This window comes from Pelecanus crispus, chromosome 5, assembly GCF_030463565.1.
Source record: "Pelecanus crispus isolate bPelCri1 chromosome 5, bPelCri1.pri, whole genome shotgun sequence".
NCBI lineage: Eukaryota > Metazoa > Chordata > Aves > Pelecaniformes > Pelecanidae > Pelecanus > Pelecanus crispus.
The window spans coordinates 29,755,637-29,780,699 of record NC_134647.1 but is presented as its reverse complement, the minus strand read 5'-3'; the positions used below and the strand labels follow the sequence as shown (position 1 = coordinate 29,780,699).

At 38.5% G+C, this 25,063-nt stretch overlaps 1 protein-coding gene across 1 annotated transcript in view; it reads right to left on the bottom strand.

Annotated features, from left to right (window-relative positions):
• The window catches only part of PARD3B (par-3 family cell polarity regulator beta), a 426,026-nt gene that overhangs the window by 234,904 nt on the left and 166,059 nt on the right, over positions 1-25,063 (bottom strand). Inside the window, exon 5 of the mRNA XM_075710482.1 lies at positions 2,780-2,871. Coding sequence (XP_075566597.1) covers positions 2,780-2,871 — 92 coding nt within the window. The remainder of the gene's footprint in view (positions 1-2,779; positions 2,872-25,063) is intronic.

Sequence of the window (25,063 nt, the reverse complement as noted above, 5' to 3'; positions counted from 1 at the left end):
GTTTTAAAAAAAAAAAAAATCTTCTCAGGACACAAAAGGCACAAGCAAGCTGTATTTTGGCACAGCTATTTTACTGGGACTCTGCATTTAAAGAAACACTGCTCCTTTCTCTCTATTTTGGTGTTTTGTGGGTTGGGTTTTTGGGTTTGGTTTGGGGTGTTTTTGGCCAGTGTTTCTCCTTAATGCATCAATCTCAGTCCAGATAAAACAACTCATTTTACCTCCAAAAAATTACAACCAATGCAGAAAGGTTCTTGGGAATACTTTGTTCTGGCCAGCCTTCCCTCTGCTCCCCGTCTGTTCAACACTCTGATGCGCAGGCACCAAATGAGTGGGCTTCAATCTATGTTCTTTATCATTTTTCCTTCCATACTCCTCTGCCAAGACAGTTTGCAGAATTCAACAAAAATCCAGAGAGATCTACAGAAATCTAGGCTTATTATTGGCTGTTTTGGGACATGGCAGAGAAGACCTGGCCATTTCAGAAAACTGAGTACCTCTGAAAAGTATCACAGAGGTCTTTCTCGTTGTTAACATTTCCAATGGCCACCAAAATCAGCTTACGAAGATTAAAAGTAAATGAGTATCACAACCTTCTTCTGAAGAATCCCAAATGCAAGCAATGACTTGTTTAAAATGATAAACAATAATATGCTCTCTATCCTAAGAGGACTTAGATGATCTAAAACAACCTAGTAAAAGCATAAGGACAACAGTAAATATGAGCATAGCATGCACAGAGCTTGATTAATCCCCATTACAAATTAACGGATCAAGAGACAAATGAGTGCATATATTTGGTGATGCATAATAATTACCTCAGGTGAAACAAGCTGTAGAAGTCTTTAGCAACATTCCATAAAGAGAAAATAAGCATTAGCAGCTAAACTGACTAAGTTCTATACCTGCATGATGAACACTAATCAGCAAGTGTGTAACTGAGAGGCCCAGCAGGTGCAGAGAAAGCTGGAAGAGCACTCCAGTTCCTTTTCATGAAGAGACCATTCTAAAAGTATATGTCAGTACCAGCAGGCAAGAGAAGAAACTACAAAATGGCATAAAGTAGGTGACAAGGAGGCCTCCAAGAGGGAGGAAAAATGCAGACAGACAGATGAGTTGAAAAGCACAACTTTACCAGGATGAAAATATCTCCCATAAAAGAAATAAAATTATGACTCAAAGAACAAGAAAACCCAAGAAATTCACCCTCTTGCACGGAAAAGGAATGTTCTAAAAGGAAAGGTGATCCTTCTACCAAAATCCTGGCATGGTCGAGAAGACCACCAAGGTTAGAGTCCCTGCTCTTGTGAACTTCCCCACAGGCTTCAGGTATAGAACTTCATGTCTCTTTCCCAGACCCCGTGTAGGTAAAGTGGGAATATTAACACTTGGTTTTTCTCAGGTGTTTGTGAGGATAAATGCTCTAAGATTGAGGCATGCAGATACTGTTTATTTAATGGTTTTTATTTTATACTGTTTTGACAAACAACTGTAAGATGCAGAATTATAGCAAACTATTATTTGCTATCATCAAAATCGAAACAAATTAATTTTTGACATTTTAGCTGTCAGGCAGAAGTTTGCCATGTAACACTTCTTAATTTCATTATACAATGTGCTATGATACCACTACAGTTCTGCAACAAACACAACATACTGGACAAAGGACTGGATTTCTTTGCCTACTCAAAAAGGTGACTTCAGCACAACCTGAATCACCAGTCAAAACTGAAATTTAAGTTTATGGTGGGACAGGAGAATAGCAGCATGGAAATCTTTTGCTCTAAATTTGCCAGGTCAAATCCTCTATTATCGCCACTGAGGATCTGACTGACATACTTTGTGACACTGTATTGCAGCCTGACTTGTTAATTTTGGTGTAACAAATGTAACCTGCAATTCCCCCCCCGCCACCCCCCATTTCATTTCAGCCATTTAGTATTTTCTCTGTGATTTCAGGAACAATAAACCCCAAAGCTCATTACTAAACCTCTTGAGAGCACCCAGTTTCCTCTTGTTCCAGCTATGCAGCTCAAATTTTACTGTATTGGCTTCCAGTGCAGATTATGTATTTACCTAAGGTTTGCTCAAAATTTACACTGGTCAAAGTAAAAATTACTTCCCAAACTATCAATGTGACCACTACCACCTTCAGTTATAACAGCACTGGCCGTCTCCTGTTTGTTATAAATGAAGAGAGGAAAAGGATTCATTCCATCTGACTACTCTAGTGAGGCAATGCACAGGGAAATATTGCAAATATTGGCTATAGTTTTCACAGTGTATAAACAGAGATATAAAATCTACTACAGGATATAGCAAAGTAATAACCTTACCACCCAAAAACAGAGATGACATTTTAGCTAAAAAAGATCATTTTAGGATTATATGGTTCAGCTGACTGGTTATTTATTGAGATATAATATCAAGAACATCCTCTACCTTAAGACATTAAATATTTGCAGGATTGAGTAGAAAGCAAAATCACTGAGTATACAATAGTGGCATATTTCCCCCTTAGCCTTATACTACAAACACCACAATATTAATCAAAAATTCATATTCATCAACAAGGGTAAAAGACTGTCATGCACAAATATGTGCTTCAGTATGTGAATTGAATGCATTTTTAGGATGGGAAAGGGACAAGAAGGAAGAGATGATGGTGATGATGAGCACAATGCAGATTCACAGGTGCAGCTAGAATGAGAAGTTAGTCTTGTCTTGCATGTTGATAAACCCCACACTTGAGTCAGCACAGAACAGAAGATGTTCCTACCTGACAGGGAGCCGGGCCCTCTGAGCCAATAACAGTTCTGTGGGTCCAGTGAGGTTCGTCTCCCCGTCCTGAAAGGACACCTGGGAAGCACCCTGTTGAAAGATTTCAAAGCACATTTTGAAACTACATACATATTTATGCATATAGAACAACAGCTGTATTTATATTTTTGAGTGAATATTTGGAAGAGAAAGCAAATCATAAGTAACATCATCTCACTGACAGTGACAACTGAAAGACCAATTCTGTATGCAGTGTACAGGACACAGCATTCTGAGAAAACAGAGGGTATCTAAAGTCCTGCTCCTCACATCAGAGTCCCACCATGTTTCCACTGGAGAAGCTTGTGGTACTGCTTCCTTGTCTGCCTATCTAACCTGAATGTCACTCTTCACCACCCTGAGCCACCCACCTCCTTTCTCACAATGGATTCCACAGACCTTGGATAAACCCTAATGGCTTTTTTTCTGCTCTTTCTATCCCTTAGTAGCATTTATCTGGTAAAGACATATTTTCACAGTAACCTCACAGAAAAAGAAATTATGTAACCATTTGGCCAGACACAAAAATACAGTGCACACAGGGACCTGACATTAAGGCTAAAGCTCTTGAAAACTATTATTTAACTTTCTTTTTGTGATCCTTAGACTCTTAATGTTTGCATTTTTTCCATACCAGGAGAGGGAAAGAGGTACCAATGAGATAAGACCACTGTCAGCAGGTGATATATTAGCTTTAATGTACTGTACTTCATTGAAACCCTTATGGCCGTAATGTAAACAGAGCAAAATCCATAACAAAGACCTTCTTTGGAGAGGTCACTTCTGCCAACTCTGCAACAGGAATATAGCTGGAAGACATAAATCTTCAGCTGTCAACACACTAAGAGAATTCAATTCAGAGCTTGATCTTAACTAGATAAAGCCTTAAGTTAATAATTATTTTTTTGGTGTTGCAATGGTACATTTTTCCAGTGTATATACTTGCCATATCAAGTTGTCTAAAGGCAAAAGGTAGCAATGTTATAAATTAATTCCAAAGAACAAAGCCAACTAGATAGGTAATTTGATTTTCAATAAAAGCTCTACACTGTATATTAAACTTCCAGTTTCTCTCAAAAGATGGCTCTACTCAGAAAGATGGCTTTAAATGTTTGGGGTTTTCAGTCCTGCAAAGATTTGTAGAACTTATTTTCAGTTTAAAAGTATCAAGAGATTTAGGGGTGAAAGTGGGTTGCTTTGTGTTTTAGAAAAGAATCGTGACCAGCCTTGCAAGCAAACCTTTGGAATATAGATCAAGCTGGGTCCCTTTTTGGTTCACACACCGCTTTTGAACCTATAATATTGGTAGCAATTCTCTTTGTGTGTTAATCAGAGCACAAGCCAACAGACTTGGCTTCCACCGCAAGACCAATATAGCTCACTGAAAGCAAACTTCTGTCACTAATGGAAGAACTATTTTAAAAAGCGTGTATTGAGTATGTGCCATCTCTTCCAATCACTTTTCACAGTGGAACCACATGTCAAGGAGCAATTCTTGTTATATGAAGCATATTCCACACTAACCTCATAAATCAGGAACTCAACCTCAAGTAGCGCGTTAGCAACAGAAATCTGACACACAGCCTTCATATGTTGACTTCATCTTGAAAAAAGATAGCGCCTTGGTAGAAACAGATGCCAGAAGCAGACAAACCTCTTAACGATAATGCTCCCAACAAAGCTAACCTCCTTTAGCTGACTACTAAAATACAGGTGCTACAAAGGCTCCTCTTGTTGGAAGGTTGAAAATAGCCAAGCCATGAGCAGATTTTGGGTGGTGAACTAACTAGACTCCCTTTTCTTCCAGACACTGGCTGCAACACAGTGCTGCTCAGCACATGACAGAGAACTTGCTACTCATGCCTCAGAACTGTTTTGCTATTGAAAGCCACCCTCGCAGTCTACACAAGTCTGCGTAAGCTGTGTTATTTCTCTACTTCTGGGCTTTTGGTTACTGTTGTTCTTGCTGTAGTGAGGTTATGTCCATACTTGTCCTACATCTCCACTTCCTTGGGAAACAGATTTCACAGTAATGACAAATACTGATGTTCAGAACACAATCTCATCTCACGGTTCTGTTGACTGATTCATAGCTTTTAAACCACAAGGGACCATTTTCTGATCAAGAAGTCTGATCTCATACTGGGAATTAGATTTGTTTAGTAGTAAGGGCACAGTTATACTCCAAGATAAGCAAGAGGTTCTCACAAAAAGATGGCAACCAACAGCTTTCTTTTCTGCTAAAGACCAGACCAACAAAAAGCGTCTTGAAGCTGGATAACAGGGTTTTTATAGATATTAGGGGTATCAGACCTTCAGCAGAGGTCTTCAAAAACAGATTTAAAAACACATCACAAATGTTTCAAGGCATGTTCATTCCTGTGCCAGAAAATAACGGTCCAGCCTCTTGAGGTGCCTGGCAGTCCCACATTTCCACATTTTCATCATTCCAGAAGATAAAACTTCTGTGAGGAATTAGAGGATGAAGTTTGGAGTCCGTAACTGCAATTACAGCTTACTTCCCGTGCCCCCCTGCCTCCAATTTAAGGGTAAAAGCTCCTAAAGAAAAGTTATCCTCTCCCGAGCTGGACAGAAATGTGCAAAGGGACTTCAAAAATGCCACAGGGGGAAGTTCAGTGTCACAGCCCCCATCCTGCACATCACCGCCTGTTTCAATTTGAAGCTCACACATATCACAAATTATCACATGCTCAAGTCAGTAAACACAAAGCAACGTATATTAAAGTCTTAACTGATCAAGAAAACATAACCGTAACACTGAAATTATAATTGAGCTCTCCAAGAACGACATTAGAGCTCTAGTCACGTAACAATCACTGCAAATGGACAAATTCCTTTCATACTTCAGCATTTCATTAGAAGCACAGTAAATTTAAACAGATCATCTCCTGTCCAACTAGCAGAATGATAGCAAACCAGCAATGCACAAGACACTATCAGAAGACAATGATCCAATATACACAAACATTCTCAATCCCTTGTTTATATTTTGAAGAGTGATTGTCAGTTTTTCGATAGTTGCAGAATTAATGACACTGCTTTCCAAAACTTGACTCAAATTCAGCTGACAGTGTAATAGATTTACAGTGACAGTGACAGAATTGCAGTTTTCACTTAGGAAACAGGAATAAAATGGAAAATGCTATGGTAAAAACAAAAGCCAAGAAAGCATATGCATCTAAGAACAGTAGCAGTTTTTTTAATTTATTTACATAGTGATAATTTAAATTAGGCATTTTTTCATAGTGCTGCAAAAAGAGTGTTCTTCAAATTAGGACTGAAGCAGAAGAGAGGGATCCTATTAAATAATAGGCCTCTGCAAACAACTGTAACCTAAATGGCTGAGAGCCTCATATTCATTACGTGACAGCGCTCAAATTAGGTAAACGTGTATGTGTAACAGTAGAAAGAGTGACAGAGACATACCAGTAACATTTTCTACTCTGAACATGCACTGCCTTCTCAGTTCAACAGTCAGCATGCACATACATTAGTCCCAACAACAAATATGCTGGAATCAGTCATGGGTCTTATTGAGGTTAGGGAATATGAGAAATCCTCTGTTTTTTCTCTAATTTTTGAAAATGCTCATTTCATAAAAAAACACGTTTGGGAGGAAAAGAACAACAGTGGCACTTTTGGACAGGTACATGAAAGTATCGGTTTCTGGCTAGAAAAGAGAGAGGGAGAGACAGAATTGACTGAAAACAGCCGAAACAACTGTTTTTATTTCAAACAAAGGGTGCGGCCCTGAGCAGCTAACAGAGCAGACGGCTGCCCTGACAGCCAGGCTACCGACCAGACCCATTGCTTCATTTTCTCACTATCACCACAACCCAGAAAACCTAGATTTTCGTATCTTAAAAAAACTGCACCAGATCTGTTTTCTAACTAAACTCTGGTTATAGTATAGTTTTGCATTACATTTTAGCTAAAAAGAAATCTTTTGTTCAGGTTGTTCTGCAGCAAAATTCTGTACATTCACCCAAGAGTGGACTCTACCACCTTGCCCAGTAAGACAGCTTTAGAAATATTCATGGGCCACCGGTGGCCACAAAGGACCCTAAATCACCTCAATTCTCCTTGATAGGCTCAGAATACTATTCTTAAGACAAGAAGTAAGTTTGCAGGTAGTATAAAACTGCAAATATATCGCTTTTAGAAAAGCTATGTAGCAAACCCCACCCTCTTCTACTTGGAAAAAAAATTCTTATTAAACAATAACCAACATGAGACAAATCTCAGAACTAGATAAATTCAGAGAATAGGAAGTCTACATAAATAACTGGAGAAAAGCCTGAATGCAGGATATACTTGGAATATAAAACGGTTATCAAACACTAACAATAAACTTGAAGGAAATAAATAAGATCTATTAATAAGAAATACACATGGTATCTATTCAAATTAAGACTGAAGCAGTCCGGTATACCCAAGGGAAAGTATCTTTATCTGAAACTTTCTTTCAACGACAAAGTTAAAAGTGAAAACGTATGTCTGAAGTTCCAGTTTACAGTATTGTATTCCCTGAGGGCATCAGCTTTTTAAAACAAAGGAAAAGCATCCAAACCCTAAAGCAGAAGGTCACGGAGCAGGGTGGCAGGCTGCAGAGCTCGCTCTCCCTTCTTGGCCAACAGTAAACCTTCTTCCAAGAAGGTTCAGTGGGAGTTCAGATCCTACCAACATAACAAACAGTCAGATGCAAGGAAACCTCGGGGTGAAAGGGATGCTTAAGTTTACAAATGCAGGAAATGTCTCATCTACTGCTCTCACAACAGACAATTTTAATTACCATATTGAAAAATTGAACATTTTTAGCAACACTTTCAGGATCACATGAGCATTTCTGACAGCCAGAGTGAGTTTAAAAAGCCATGGCACTATTTTTAGCTCTAAAAATCAGCACTTTCGTAAGTATTCCCAAACCAATTAGTCCACGCTACAAAGTAAAGGTGTTTACCCTTAGTTACACAAATAAAATGTAACAGCTGACATTGCATACAGAAGATGATCCCCAAGACCAGATAGCTCAAGGAACACACATAAAGGCTCTTTTATGTTCAGTAAAAGATAACCAAGCACAGGTTAAAATATGATAACCCTATTTGAACCAAAGTTATACATATCTTGATGTAATGGCCAGCAGTTAGATACAATGCTTTTTTCAAGTTCTGGCCAATTGTACATTACTGTGCCTCAGAAAGGCTTCTCCATGGCTCACTTTGGTCTGTTGGAACAAAACGTAAGTTGTGTATGTGCATTTCTGAAATGGCTAAGAAACTTGGTTCGAGCACAGCAACCAGAGCCCTTCACTATGATACTCCTGCCACCCTCAGACTGTAAAAACAAGAATGCAGTGGAACCACAAGTTTTAAAAATGTTTTAGACTTAAAATCAGTATCTAGATTCCCCCATTTGGCCTTAAATCCACAATGAGCCTAATCGAAGCTGTGGCCCTAAAACCCTACATTAAGAAAATCGTTATTCTATCTTTACTACTTACAAAGTACAGAGTCAGCCTATCTGAAGGCCAGGGAACCCTCTGACAAGTGAAATACGTAACAACTTATCAGGTAGCATAAACCTGTTCTTAAAACACCTTTGTGGAAGAAAAATTTTGTAACTGGGGAAAAGCATTAAAATCAGAGGCTCTGAATAGGTTAAACATTACACATACATTCAATGAGTAACACAAAACTCAAAGTCATTCAAATATTAGATACAAAAACAAAGCTGATGTCAATACCTGCGTTTCATCTGCTTAGCTAACCTTTCATTACCAAGCTAATACCAGACTATCTTCCTGCCCACACAGCTTTATATTTAAGAATGGTTTAGTATTGCAAAAGCATGCATAACAAACCCTCAAAAAAATTTCCAGATTAATTTCGTTATTTTAACATATAACTTTCCTTTTTTCCTTCTAAAAAAGTGTAATGAAATATCAAGCATCCTTTTAAAACCAACCAATAATAGAAAATTGAGTAAGTTGCTCAGTATGCTCTTAAACATTACAGAGTTTGTCTGAAAGAGATGTTGATCAACAGATATGCAAGCTGTCATACTTAAACAAGTGTATTTATAACCACAACTAATTTATCTGAATTAAAAAAATCCTAACCATCTAACACCCCCACAGTATAACTATCATCAATATATCAAGGATGGAAACCAATGCAAAGCAAGCTAATAAAATGCTGCTAAACTGAAGGAAAAAATATTAGTGTTTGTTACTGCATATTTCTTACTTTTCCAGCAGTCTGCTTGATTTAAATCACACTGCCTCCATTAAACGTGATAAGTATTTTTAAACAGCTTACAATACTTCCATTTCACTTACTGATTAAACTACATCATCCTCTCAACTATTCAGAATGAAATTCATTTGAAATGGATAATTGATGCAATTGTGCAGTATCTACAAATGCAATTAATCACTTGCTAAAGATTATTTTTAGGCAGGCAACAAATATGAAAATAAGAATCATACAGCTTCTTTCAATGTTGTCAGTTGAAATGTATTCTACTGGACTGGTAAAAGATATTTTTCAACATAAGAATAGCTGTACATCTTCAGATACTTTTAATAATATGCAAGTGGATTCATGTTTAATTAGCACAGCACAAAGAAAAGCCATAACGTAGTATGGCTTTTAGCAACTACATGACAGTTTCAGGAACCACAATGGCAACATTGTCCCCTCTCAGCTACCAATGGATTTCTTGAATATTGTAGTGAGCTGTGGTCTTGGCCCTTAAAAACATATTTTAGATCAAGGGCATAAATAAACAATCTCCTGGGAATCAGTCTGGAGTAAGAAAATATTCGCCCAAATTGTTTGCTAACAACTCTCTGCTGAGGGTTATCATCACAGCTGAACTCTACTGGTGGATCACATACAGTGCGGTGTTCAATGCAAAAATCAAGCTGGCTGAAACCCCCCTTACCCAGCAAGTGCAGCTACCCTTGGCAACTTGGCAGCTTTGCACAGAAGCAGATTAGGAGCAACTGTATCACATGCGCGGTTCAACTGAAGTACTCAGTGTCATCGTGAAAAGTACGACAGGAACATCTTATGCACGCACATGTATTTTCAAAATTATCGCTTATCCCTTAGCTCAGTGGTCAACAACTTCTGTGAAAATGAGGGCAAATTCTCAATAGTAAACAGGGCGCTCTCACACCAAGAAGCCAGGGGGAAGGGTACCTCATGCGGTTAAGCATGGGAGGCAATGTCTTCTACCCTCCTAAGTACCACTGGTCCAAAGTCAGCAGGCACCTTGAAGCCCCTGCCTGCTACATGGGCAAGATATGTTAATATCAAACGCAGCTCCCAGGGAGCACAGGAGTCAGCAGAACCCAAAACCAGAGGCGTGTCAGTTCTTCAGGGACACAAGCTACACCAGCCAGTTTCTCACCTCTTAACTCCTACCGAGTTCTTCGGAAATGTTCAACCTCTACATGTAAAACACACCTTGCCAATACCAACCTGCAAAATGTTCTCCCTAACCTTTCTGCTCTACCTACTCCCAATTTGTTTCCAGTCTTAACCATTCAAAAAATCTAGCTGAGGAGAGTTCTCTGCATGGAAACAGAAATGATCTGTTTCTTAAAGCCCTACACAAACAGTAAGTTCTTTATTTTTAAGAGCAGAAAGGATTGGTTTAGGCCTGGAGATCAAAATTGTTACATATAATTTTGGTCATAAAACTCTCCAAGAGTCCTCAGATGAAAAGCTTCTCCTACAGTGGTGGGGGGGGGAATCCCACTAGTTGTAACAGTACTGGAGTTCACACCATTCTTGGCGGTTGTTTTGCGTAGGTGAAGGGAAGGAAGAGGTGCAGCTTGAGTGCCTAACTGCTTCCCTTTGGGAAGAGCTCAGTGGAAAAGAAAAATGGAAAAATTGCCTCAGTTAAAAAAAAGTCTCCAGAAGTAGCTTTCCTGCACATAAAACTCTGAACTTAAGCCCAACATTTTAAGAATTTCCAGGGTGAGGTGTGAGCAATGTCTTTTCCAAAGCAGTAGAAAGCCACTTCTAAAATCACTGATAGCATATTAATAAATATTTGGATTTAGCACCTCTACTGGCCAAGAACCAATTCTTGAAGTAAAAGCAAATGTTTCAGTGGGGGGAAAAACCAAAAAACACACACAAACACAACCAAAAAACTACTGGAAACATAAGTAATATGGTAAGCATTCGCAACTTTTAGGAGCTGTCAATATTGGAATAATTACTGAAAGGATGGAGTAACTGGCCACCCACATGACCACTGGCACTTTTAAAACATAGAATACATTTATTAGCCCTCTCCCCCATTCATCATGCTGATTTTAATTGCCTACTTTGCTCAGGCAGGCATTCAAACATACATATGCTACTGAATGCTACTAGAGGGGTTTTCATGTTTGAAAACACACTAGGATTCTATAGGGTGTACAGAGTTTTATAAAATGAACCTCTATTTTCTACAATTATAAAACACCCCGGGTCTGTCCAGTATCAGGTAAAAATTAGTTTACCAATACCTGCAGAAAGAGTTAAAGTCAATGTATAGCTCTTTTCCTGATGAAAAGTATATTAATAGGAGAAAGTAGCAGCAAAATTAGGTAGTAAACATTACTGACTTAAATACCCCTCTACTGTTTCTGAGCATGTCTACATGGTCTTTTGAAGACATACATGAGCTCTCTGCCTGCACTGCAAGCCAACTAAACACTACAAAGCAGTATTAGGAGGTCAGTGTGCCTGAGCCAGTATTATTTGCATCTCAGTAAGATTGTTCATTTGAGCTCATCCATGCTAAGAGCATTTAAAAAGATCCTGGCTGACCTGAAGCATGGCAACTCTTGTGCCTAGGTGTTACAGGTCATGTAGATTAATCCTGAGATTCTGCTAGGATATTAATATTCATATTTTATTTACCTATTAATGTTTTAATTGTATTTTAAGGACTATTGCTAAATTTACTGTCCAGAAATCCATGGATGGTCTTTTATTCACAGAGAACATTTACCACTGTTATCAGCAATGCAAGCAATGAAGAAGCAGGTGTTTCCAAGCTAAAACTTGTGATTCCTTCTGTATCATCCACTTGGAGACAAAAATCTGTGTTCAAAGAAAATGCACAACCTTTGGACATTTGAGCTATTATATAAATTATTTGTAAGCATTTCCATGGCAACAAGCATCATTTAAAAAGTGCACTATCATTAGCTCTACAAATGCACACTAATCCCTTCTCGTGGTTGGAAACTCCCATTGGGCAATTGATATTGCAAGAATAGGAAAGAAATTCGTATTTCTACAAGAAATTCCATGAAATTTTCTCAGACCAAGAGAACATCAGCATTACCTTCCCTAACTTGACTCACTTTTTTAAGCCTCCTAAGGTCTTTAATTGACAGAACCTTTTACAAGAGATTTGCAAACTACAAATCTGTATTTTGACTCCTTTCTTATTTGTGCAAAGAGGAACTGGTTGTACTCCTTTTTAAAAGTAAACAAAAAAATCTCTGAAACCACTATATATTACATCAGGATAATTTCTTCATGGAAATATTACTTAGTGAACTTCTAAATCTTAATCTAGACAGTCTTATGTATGATGCTACATCATCATTTCCCAAAAAAAACACCTTTAAAAATGTAATTGCACTACGGAATCAAAACTCTCTGCTTTTGCTATGCCAATATGCCCTCCATATTACCTGAAAGGCTTCTAAAGAATGCGCATTATCTAAAAGCTGAATGTACAAATGATACTTCAGCCTCGCATCTTTATTCCTTGCAATAAATCCTTTATTGAACTTAACTGTCTTTTTCATCCAAATGAAAATTATATGTATCTTCACCACCACCACCAGTGACAGTGGGAGGGAACAACAGTGGTTTCCAAAATTTAAAAACTACACCCATTTTAAAGGTTAAAAAAGGAACTTCACTGAAGATTGTACTTGATATTTTGCTGTTAATTCTCTCTATAACTGGAGCATATAATGTGATGCCTTAAACAAGCTATGTCGGTCAATGGGAACCCATAGTTCTGTTGGCTCTGTAAGAGGAAGGAAAACCAAATCGTTACCATCCATGGGCCTGCTAAGCACCGCTCACAGCCTGAGAGAACCAAAGTTAAGTTTTGTCTTAGATCAGAAATCTCAACTCATTGCTTTGGAAATTAAACAGTAACATCAGTAAGATGCTGTAATGGTGTAAGAATGCTCTTTATCTCGCTTTAGAAGTCACTGTCATAGCCATATTTAAGTCAAGGTGACAGTCACTTCAGTAACCAACACCAGATGACACTCTGAAAAAGATACAGCTGATCACATTGCCCACATCTTCTCAGACATGCCTTTTTGTAACAAATCACTAACTGGTGATAGCCTGAGATATTCCCTGTACCAGCAATCAGTGGATCACACTGACATCCAAAGACCACCTACAACCAGACCCACCTGGCCCACCTCTCCTCCCAGCAGACAGAGCTGTGCTGCGGAACGCGAGGCCTGGCTGAGGCACCGCTCCGTTCCTCCTGATCTGGGTTTGCCACTTACGGTGTATTACATTATGTTTTCCTCAGTGTACAACATATGTTAGTAATTGCTAGTTATGTTACTACTATTCCTCATATGGGATTATCATAGTGAAGCAACAGCACTGATTAATCAATTAGCATGGATTCATTAGAGAAAAGATGAAAGATAGGGCAATGTAATTGCGTTTACTGAACAATGGATGACAGTGTGCTTAAAGCCCAGGATTTCTAATAATACACAGCCATCTAACATGATATATACGTAACATTATGAATATTTAGTACATTCTCACTGCAGAACTAGAGAGACAACAATCAGAATGTGACTGTGTGTGCAAGTAACATTGGAGCCTGAAGAATGTGTAGAGGGGAGAGAGCACAAGACAGATGGTGCAGTCAGATGAATATTTTAGCTTTGACTACATCTTTGTAGAACAGCTACATCATTTCCTATAGCCCAGTATGCACAGGCGCGTCTGCACAATACAGTGGCCAACAATATAAACACTCAAAAAAAAGGTGTTGCAGAAACATTATTAACCAAGCCATGTTAAGAACCTGAAAAAACAGCCTGCTTTTCTAATTAAACACCAACAGAGCACACTCTCTATGAAATTAACATCAGTATATAGAGTAACTTAGCTTTTTCTCCAGATGTCCAAGGTGCACATCCTTCACTGCTTGCCCTTGTCAAAGGTCGAAGACTGAACTGACATCAGCAATTAAAGAACACAAACACCAAACTCCAGACATGTCTCATGTTTAAATATATGATCCCCTTTAGGCACTAATGCAATAGCCGAAGACCCCTTCTTCTGTCTAATGCTGGTATAGAGACTAGCCAGTAATGCATATGGATATCAAGAGGTGAGACAAGAATTAATTTCTTGAAAATAGAGTGCAGTCAAGAGGTATTGAAATATAGCTTCTGATGCACTCTGTTTGAAAGGATAAAGACTAAACAAGAATGTAAAGGTTACAGAGGAAATGCTTTGCTAAAACGCTAAGGGAGAAAACATGCCCGCCATACTCCATGAAATCAGAAATCTTCACATAAATCAAAGATCAGGGTCCCATGAGAGACCCAATCTATAGCATGACAAGGACTTGAATGCTCTCAGAGACCCACTCATCCAGTGTTTTCCCAAGACGCTTTCACAACGTGCCAGGGAACCACAGTTTCTGATTAGTGTAGAGCTTCCTCAGCTTAGAATGCAGCCCTTGAACATAAGGTACTAAAAATTACATTGTGTGTTTAGATTAAAGGCACTTTCATTCCTGCTGGGAGTTAAGTATTCCCCCTTAACTTTGTGGACTACAAATTTATTTACTTTTCAGAAGATTCAGGGATTGACTTAATGGAAGACTGAAGCAAGCTGATAAGTCTAAGTGGCTTATTGGTAGCAGTCCTGTAGACGTCTAATATTTAACCATTTTCTGCACACTTTAAGAGATGTTTTTAAATTTTTTGAATTTTTTTAAACATATATATATGTATAAGAGTGTGTGTGTGTGTATTATGCATATAAAAATAAAAGTTGCAAGTGAAGTTCTTCCAAAATCGTATCTAGTCACAAAAATACTATGGAAGTCTCACAACATATCTCAGCACAGGAAAGAATTACTTCTCTTAGAAATCCTACTCTCTCCTTGGCTCTGGGCATTCTCCAAACCAAATTGCCAACCTTCATTCTCAAGAAAGCCTCCCCACGCTGTGGCTAGGGAGCCATCATAATGGCCTAAGAAAAAAAAACCAACCCAAATCAGTCTTGCCAGGCCTCTATTTGACAGGTAAACCCCAGACTAGAGATGCTCCTAATTTCTCTGTTGGCATACTTTAAACCTAACTCTAAGAAAGAATTTGGCAGAGAAAAAAAAACAGGCCATCAGTCCTGAAGATGTTTCTAAGGGACCATGAGAACATCTTAACCTAGACAACATCAAACAAGTGAATAAGGGGTAAACCGTTGTCTGAATCTCTTCAAGGAATTGAGTTGCTTGCATCCAAATAGAAGAAAACACACTGCCCTACATAAAGCCCTTGATCTTGATCCCAATTCTCAATGGAAATTAAGGCAACTGTGTAGCATTTTACTTCTGTGCAACTGTATACAAAACCTTATTTTAAGATCTGAAATTACAGGCACGGTGTTACCCTGAATTTATGAGTGGATATTATTAATAAATCTGAGTTGACTCCTGTGAGCCAAGACATTACTATCACTGGCTTATCTTAAACCTAGCAGGCAATTTAAACTAGAGACAGATCACCTGAGAGTATATTGTTATTTCCAACAAATCCTCATGAATCATAATGGTATTTTCAACCTCTCCTAGGATTTTGAAGTCATCAGAAAATAACCTCTCATAAAATGATCTGGTTTCATGTTAATTATTAACTACATCTTGAAATAACAGCACTGGTTAGTAAATAATTTGACAGCACTCAAAATTGCAGCAGAAGAAAACAGGACTTACCACATGGTTGAAAAAGCAGGGTGAACAAAACATCTTAAGCGAAGATGTATCAGCGTATTTCATTGGGAATAAAATAGTACAGCAATAATAAAGCCATATATAGATGAATTAAGCTCACAATATTATAACAAGCTCAGTTTTACCCACTGATCAGATTATGAGGAGGACAATCTTATACAGGTAGAACTCCCACAACCATGATTTTTTTTTTTTTTTTTTAATCATTTAAAGAAAATAAGCAAAGGAAATCACACAGGTAACTTCATTTTCACACTATAAAGTTACATTTATTGAGAGAAGCTGGTTTTTTTAAGGTTACAGGTGGACTTAACAGCACTGCAGTTGTTGACTAATAGCAGCATCTTTAATTGCAAGAACAAAGGTCAGAGAACACATTGCTGTTGCCTAGGTGAGCACGACAGGTGACATGAACAAATGAGTAATTCTCCAAAAGACAGAAAACAGCATGAGTTATCAATTCTCCCATTTCTTGCATGTGTTCCTGGACAAACACGCCTGCTTCAATTCAATGCCCATTTCTTTGCTTTTGGGAAAAGTAGGAGAAAAGTGTGCCGTGAGAAGAGCCGGTAATAAAAAGGTCTTCCATCAGAAATTCCCAATTTTTGTTTATTCCTGTTTTCAAATAAACATTCTCACTTATATCAATTATTTCCTAGAAACAAAATTTCCCAGAGGCATGTTTAGTATGTAAGTGTTTGTCACAACGTGGAAGGAAATAGCTAATCTACCTCCCCACATGCCTTTACATAGCTCCATCATTTCCTAACCTCTCCACAGAAGATACCCAAGCTGGTTCCAGATATGCAGAGAAACTACACACTGGGACAAAATAGCTCCCTTGTTTCCAGTTCCTCAGAACTCAGAAACCAAAAGTATGGCACCAAATAGCAAAGTAAATCAAGCCCCAAACTACTTTTAGGACGTGTCAACTCAACACCTAACTACTGCTTCCTTTCACAGTTAGGTCTCAACCAAAGTAAATCACATCAGAGCACTCCAGCAAGTTACAAAGTACTCTACACAATCATTAACACAGTGAGACACAAGGATGTTGCTCGTGTTTGCAGATATGCAGCTTCCATTTCGGTATTCTAATCAATTCTGAAGATTTTTAGAAACATTTTGAGTAGATACAAAAGTTTCTTTTTAGGATAAAACTCAAAATTTACTCACTCTTAATACTCAGAAGATGTTTGATCATGTTCAGCAAGACTGAAAAACTGAAAGCTTTGCTTTACAAAGCTCTAGTTTCAGCTGCACCACTACCTCCAAGACTGCTATTTTATTATGGTTCACTAAATGAAAGTATCCAATTAGCATCATACTCCATAACTGCCTTGGACTAAGCTGTTTGTTCTTTGTTACCTATCTGAGTCAGTTTGTCTCAGACAATGGTACAAACCAGAAGAAGGTGAAGCACACTGTAGTGAAAACCTGTTTCATGAGCTGACCCAGAGGCAACACAGTGAAGGTGCTCTTGGAAATAATGTGGCTAACAGATCTGTTTTACACATAAAGCAGAAGTAGCCTATTATAAAAACAACAAAAAAAACCCAACAACAAACCAAACAAAAAACCCAAACCAAACTCCATGCAAGTTACGGGAACATCCGAACCTCTCCTGACTTCTAGAACACATCTCTCCTGCAGTTCATCCCTCCCAAACTGCAAACCACCTTCTTCAGGTTTCCTCATATTTACAGTTCTGTCATTTTTTTATGGCTACCTGGGAGGGCCGAGGTCAATTAAGACTGTGCTTGTGATAGAAAGTGAGGAATGTAACAGATGCACGAAGGAGTGACAAGGTTCAGTACATCCAAGTATTTTATGACGCTTCTGAGCTAAGGTATGTGAAGTGAGATTAATTTAAACACTAGTATTTCCTTAACTTGCAATTTTCTTGATTTTTTAAGAAATGTGTTGACAGAAAATCTGAGGGACCTTAACAGTAAGTTAACAAAGTTTTTATGTATGTGAATTATTTAAGCTTTAAAACTTCAGTACAATACAATTAGATACAACGCACAGTGCAGTTTTGTTTGCCAGTTAAATATTTCAAATATTATTACTTATGAATAAACCCAACATGAATTATCCAGGTCTGATTATAATTAGAAATACTCCACAACCAGAAATTCTGGAAGATAGGCAGCATGTTGGGGGTAAGGGGATGGGTTGGTTTTTGTAGGTTTTTTTGGTTTGTCTCACCTTTTAAGAAAACAAGATTACCTATGCCAAGTTTGATGACATTTACTATTTAGAAAAGCAAATTTATAAAATATTTTGTACAGTGAAGTGTTTTATGCTATCACATAGAAAAGCAAAGTTTTTTCCAAAGACTTTATAATTGCGTTAGAAAAATCCAAAGCACTGCAAGCTGCTAGACTTTGCTTGCGGCTTTCTTATATTGAGCACTACTAATCTGCATATTTAATGGCTCCAAATCACTGTAATGTGTTCTAAGTACTCAAAAGTAAAGACATTATCTTTTCTTCTGTAAAGAAAAGGTAGCAATAGCTACAATGAGTCACTTTGTGAAGGAAAGAACAAGGTAGACTTCCTAAAGAAAGGCCTCTCATTCAGAGATGAACTTTACCATATTCAAAAGCAACCAAAGGAAGCATTCACTGCTTTCTTCTGAGCATGAGCTTAATAGTCTACGACCCCTGAAACATGGTACATCCTGCAGGCATGAGCAATACAGCCTAGACAAAAGTAGCTCCCAGTAGAAAAGAGGATCATGGAGGGAATGGCATTTTTTCAAGTATCTGTGCGTAATCTCATGCAGGGCTTTACATTTCAACAAAAAAGCACAGTGATTCGGGCTTAATATTTTAATAGAAAGTACTGGATACATGAAACAAACTAATGGAATAACAGGACAATACTGATCAACCTGTGTTGCTGAAGCAGTGCACTGCTGCATTTTAAGCTACTCAGAGCTTCCCCAATACACACTCACTCCTGTACAATGGCAATGGAGCGATCAAGCCTGGAGATCACAAATAACGGGGGCCTGGGGAGCTGAACTCCAACTCAAAAACCAGTCTGAACAGTTTGTTTCCCTCAAGCGTGAACTGCCTACAGCACAGTGTTGAGAGCACAAAAGGAGTCCAGGTTCTAAGAGGAACAGAGATGAGGCTTTCTATCTGCTATATCCTCTTCCAGCAAATAACCCTTTCCTGTTTAAATAGTTATGAATTTCAATAGCAACAAGTTTAGTTAGCAAACCTTCACTCGAACTTAACTGGGAACGCAACCAGAACAACTTCAGGGATAATTACACTTGATCTGGACTAAAAATTTGTTTGCTTCCTTTGTGCAAGAATCCCTATGGCTGTAACCAATTCCAACAGCTACAAGCACCACTGAGTCTGGAAAACACAAATGCAAGGATCGAGGGAGCCGAATGCAAACTGAAATAAAGTTTTAACAGGTTGGGTCCCCCCCCCCCCCCCCCAAGCCTGAACTGCCTTACATCTTTGTAACAATCAAACACAAACAGTTTACCATATGAAAGCAAATATTATTTCTGTTGTTATGGCTATTTGGACATCTGATAGCCTCAGACAACCCAAAGGGGCCCCAACAATAACAGCTCAACTTAAAAGTCAAAGGGCAGATACCTTTGAAGTGAGAGATGACAGAGAAACAGTAGTAGACCTTGAAGTTTGGTCTGATGGAAAGAACCTGAACACTTTATAGAGTATATTTCATTCATCCTCACAACCCTCTTGAAGGCAGAACAGGCACATTTGATCACCGATGGTGCTAAATGCTAGAAAACCTAACAGCAAAATGCTCTTCCCACAACCCCCTCCTCTAGGGAAAAGGCGAAGGCTATCAGCAGTTTGGTTCAGAGGGATTCAGGGCTCTGGCAAATGGCACTGGGAATGAGTCACGTCAGGTCTCAAACAGCTTGCAGAGCGGACAGAAGTTGTTAATATTTTGTGAACTAATTAACTTTTATTTTTTAAAATCATTCTCTGGTAAACATGAGTGACAGAGAACCTCTGTCAAAGAAAACATCAGCTGTCTCTAAGAGGCTCCTTTGATTCCTTAGCATCCAGGCTGAACACGCATCAAAGTTTTAAGGTATCAGTATGTCAAGACTACTGCTCATGAGCCTGTTCAAACTAGTGCAAAGGACAACACAGGATTTCCAGCTCTGCGTTTGGCTTGATTTTTAGAGCCCCACAACACAACTCAGGACACAGGTGAGGTAGTGGCTTAAAAATAAATGCTGGGTTCTAGGAGCAAGTAGTTTCAAGTTGGATTAACAATGGGACTGGAAGTCCACCGCTGAGTCTCCTGGGCCTTTACTTGTATTCTGCAGTGGTGATGATACTTCTTGTCACAGGAAAAAGAAAATGGCAATTACCTTTCTGCTGGGAAATGGGAATACAAGCCACTACTACATAGGTAAGACTGCGACCTCAGGAAAGGACCTCACCCTGTTGCTTTGGAGAAATCATGCTTTTTTGTGCAATTGCTGCTTCTCAACAGTAAGGACAGGTATATAAATGCATATAAAAGGCTTCTTATAGGGGTGTAAAAGCCATTACACGTTAACGCATTTTCAAAGCTAGTCTAGGGACAAAGAGTTGTCATTCTCCTTTAAATCAAAGATTAGTAGTAACTGTGCTCCCAAGAATTGTAAAAGTGAGAGCATATTTGCCACTGGTATTTTGTATTTTATTGCTGCAGACAATAGCTTCAATCTCTGGTCAACAGACCTCTAAATTCCTTGACTACTTTTAGAACTTCATTAAAAGTTAACTGTGAAGATGTAGCTTACTGTCTTCACTGGAAAATTTTTGGGAGTCCACAAACCAAAACCAGTGAAGTTATAAACCATACTTCAGATTATAAATTGGTTCTGACACTGGCAGAGGCAATGCCTTCTTTTTTTGCTAGTGAAAGGACAGAAATTTCTAGGGCTTTTTGTTTTTCATAGAGATAAAGCTGAAATGTACCAAGGATTGCTGCTGTTTTTCCTCCTGGATTCACTTCAGATTTATTTATAGCAGGACTTTCTACCTTTATCTGCAAATGTCACAATTGAGCTAGTGACTTTATATAGTTTCTTGGTTTAATAACTATGGTAGATATAGCACATGTTCTGCCTCTGCCCCTCTCTGAAAAGAAACAAAACTAATCAGGCCTAAAAACTAGTTTATATCTCACTGTTCATAGCAAATAGAAAGAGTTGGGCACATATAACCTAATTTTCACCTGTTTCTGCTTACTGCATATACACTAACTCAATTTAGATTGATCAGCTAATGTTTGCAGACTTACTACAGTGGCACAAGGGTACTACATCCATTCAGCTTATTTTTAAAAAAGACAAACTAAGATGAAATGTTGTTCGTGCTCCTTTTTAATTTTGTTTTAGCTCTTTGTTTATCTCTTCACTTCAAAGCACTTCCAATACGAGGCACAGTTTCAGTGTGACAACTTCGTAAAATTAAAATAGAAAAAATGTGCCAGCATCAATCTGCTTTACAATGGAAAGCACAACAGCCTTGAGACAGAAATGACGACTTATGAGAGCAAGCTATAATGAACCCAGAAGTGCTATCTGCAGTAGGAAAAATATATTAGACTGGAGGCTGAACACTCCTGACACAATTTGTCTTCCTCAATAGGAGCCTTCTGTTCCCCGGTTGCAGTGTACAGTCAAGTCTGACTCCAAAACCGAGGGAAAATTGTCAATATGAAGCCCCACAATTCTGTTTGGCTAGCATTTCTTATTTGACTTGAAGCTGCTTAAAGTCCAAATTCAAAAAAACCCCCACAGCACAGAAAAAAGCTGAGTCTGCAAGAGACTTCCTCCACCTGTGGCCTGCCACTGGCCGTGCAGGAAGGAAGGAAGCCGCCCGGGCCAGCCCAGGGGCACGGGGGCCACCTGCCCTGCCACGAACCAGGAGAGCCACCCAGGGCGCAGTCCTGGAGAGCGGGAGCAGAGGCTGGCCAGCAGTCGCCAGGACATGAGGCTGTCAGAAGGGGCCCAGGTGGCAGGGCCAGCCCGTCTTCGGTAACCCTGGGTCCCCCACAGGAACGGGGCAGGGGCGCAGGGGCAAGGAGGCCTCCCTATGGCAGGGGAAATGGCCCCGTGCCCGGGAGGGCTCCAAGCCTGCGAACTGGCTCCCCATTCCCCAATTCAAAAAAGCCCAAATCTCATCGCAGGACAAGCATGTTACTAAATATGGTGCTATTTAAGAGGGAGGTTAGAGAGGGTTAAGGGTCTGATCCTGGCAGTATCAGTAAAAATCAGCGGTAGGTGCTGAGCCCTTCTCAAATTTCAACATTGCTGCAAAACAAATTTTACTCTCTTGTGAGTTGTATTCTCAGACTCCTCTGCACAGACAGCCTTTCATTATCTGTGAACTGCAATATATTTATCTCGTTCCTGTTCTTTTCACAACAGTATCTAAGGCACAATCTCAATTCTCTTAAAATACGTTGTTAGCAAAGGGCACCACATGAACATACATAGCATATATGCCAATAAGTGGGTAGCATTAGTTTGTATTGCTTTCCAAAGACACGCTTTCCCACTAAAAAGAGCTTCTGGTAGGCTCAAAGCAGAGACATTTTTTTGTCTTCTGCTTGAAAAAAAAAAAATGGTTTTTTTTCCTTTAAGAGCCGGTGAATGCTATGAACTTGCTTTCTAACTTCAATTTATACCATTTTACTTAATACACATTTATCAAAAGCCTAGGTGGATTATTTCAACTACTTAAGAAGGTTATAGAAACAGGTTATAAATTGCATATATCAAACCAAAGAGTATTTTCTCATTTGATTTTTGCAGTGTAAACTATACAGAGTTGCCAACCAACGTGCATGTTTCGCTGTTAGAGAACGAAATCCTAGCAGAAGTGGAACAGAAAGCTAGACCTGAAGTAATCTTACTGATTAAATTAAAAAAAAAAAAAAGTAGTATTTCTGTGGCAGTCATCATCATAATCATATGAATATAATAATAAATGTATAATAATATGTAATTAATTGTAAATATTGAATCATTTTAACAAAAATTAAATCACTGTAAACCCAGAATATGCATGTTAGACCTGTGCTTAAAAGGTAACTGGCATCAGACACTATATATGAACCTAATTTTAACAGAACTATCATCAATAATTTTATGTTTTATACACTTGTATAGTATTACAAATACATATAATTGGCAGCAGATTAATTTCCCAAAAGTGTTATAATCTGTTGGCATAGTGCCATACTTAAAAAAAAATTAATTTTATTTACAGGAGCATGCATCTGGTTCTAATGAACTAACTTTACCTGGTAATATCAGTGTTTGTGTGACTGATGACATGAACACAATAGTATCATCAATATGCCTCTCAAAACAGCCATTTGCAAATGACAACTAGACACTGAAAGGTAAAAAGGCAGAAAATCACAGCCAGGCATGAAGCTATCCTTTGCTTCAGTGTTTTCTAAACCCAAGGATAGCTTTGTTATTATGGTAATCCCTAATGTAAGAGTATTTCTACTGTTGACAATTTATTGCTATGTTCTGAGGTGCTTTAAAGAGAAAAACATACACCAGAGATTCTCTTACGGGTATTAACTAGACTACCAATTTGACCATAACAGTATCCATCTCAAAGCATCCTGGCTAGCAATATTTGGATCTATCTATGAACAGTGATCCAGACAACCTCCCTTCTCCTCTGCATGACAGGATGGAGCATTTTCCCATGCTTAACAACAGGGAATCAAGGATGGACAGAGTGGCCTGAAGACTGAAGTGGAACTGGCTTCTCTTACCCAAAGAGTTAATTCTTCTATTTAGAAGTTTACAGGGTAATTTCTAAATAATAAAAATATGGTGTAAAAAGTTTTCTAGCCCATTCTGACTCTACACTCCTCTGAGTCTCCCTGGTAGGAACTCAAGGAGGACTTGTAAAATAAACTTAATACAGTCTTTTGCATTTTTCCACAAGGAGCAAAACTTTCTGATTCTAGCTGTTGTTACCACTACAGAGCTGATCACTTCAGTCACCAATATTTTCAGGATATCTTTTGTAGAATATTCTTCCCTCAGATATACAACATTACTGAATTCACTCTCTCAAATGGAAATCTGAGAGCATCCGAGGCAGCACATACTATGTGTGAAGAAAATGCAGATACATTTATCCACATAGTGTATGTTAGCCACACGGGTCTTGTAGCTGCTCTTTGTGCCACAGAATTTTCACCAATACCATTAATTAAGAAAAACCACATCTTTGCAGAAGCACACAGAAACATCTGATGCCTAGGCAGCTATGGTGGATGCCTCACAGATCTGAGGAAAATGTTCCTATGTTCTTTTAAACCAAAAATACGGTAAAGACACATTCTTTGGCTAAAGAGAATATCACTACAGTAACTTCTGAGAAACGAACAGATTTGTCACTAAGAACCACAGCATTTCACAGACTTGATTTATTTATTTAAGATGAAACATCCAAACTTTGGCTATGTCTTTTGAAACCACATTGAAGGGGATATCTTTCCTCCTGCTGATAAATAGAATTTTTTTCTTCTTTGTGACTTAAAAACCATTTAATCTGTGGGGTTTTTGTTCCCTGGCCTCTCCTCCTTTTAACATACTTGCAAATTCTTATAGAAGTGTTCTATACAATTCCCCTGGGAACATGCCTCTTCTGCATCAGAAAGAGAATTCATGTGGGTTCTTATGGAAAGCGTCAAAAGATGAGGCAATGAAGAATAACTGGCCCTTGCTCTGTAGTGCTGTTTGCAGAACTTACTTTAAACTAATATATTTGTTTGATTCCCATTCTGCTGCTTGAAGGACAGAAAGATCTATGCAAATCATTAAAGAAAGGGAGGTGTGGGGGTGGAATTTAACTCCAGATTTGAGGAGCCTTCACCATATTTCTTAGACTGACATGAGGCCAGCTGAAAAGAAGGGGTTTCCTTTTGTTTCTGTAAAGCTGACAGATACACCATGAAGTTGATTGTACTTAGTAATTCCAAAAAAGCGGAAGAAAGAAAAAAGAAGAGGCTGATTTATCTCCACAGGTGTTAAATGTATAATCATCTCAGATGTACCACTATTAGGTCAATGGAGCAAGCATGCTACAAAAAACACAGCAGCTCTTTTATTTAAGGTCCAAATTCATGTCACTCTAAGCCAGCT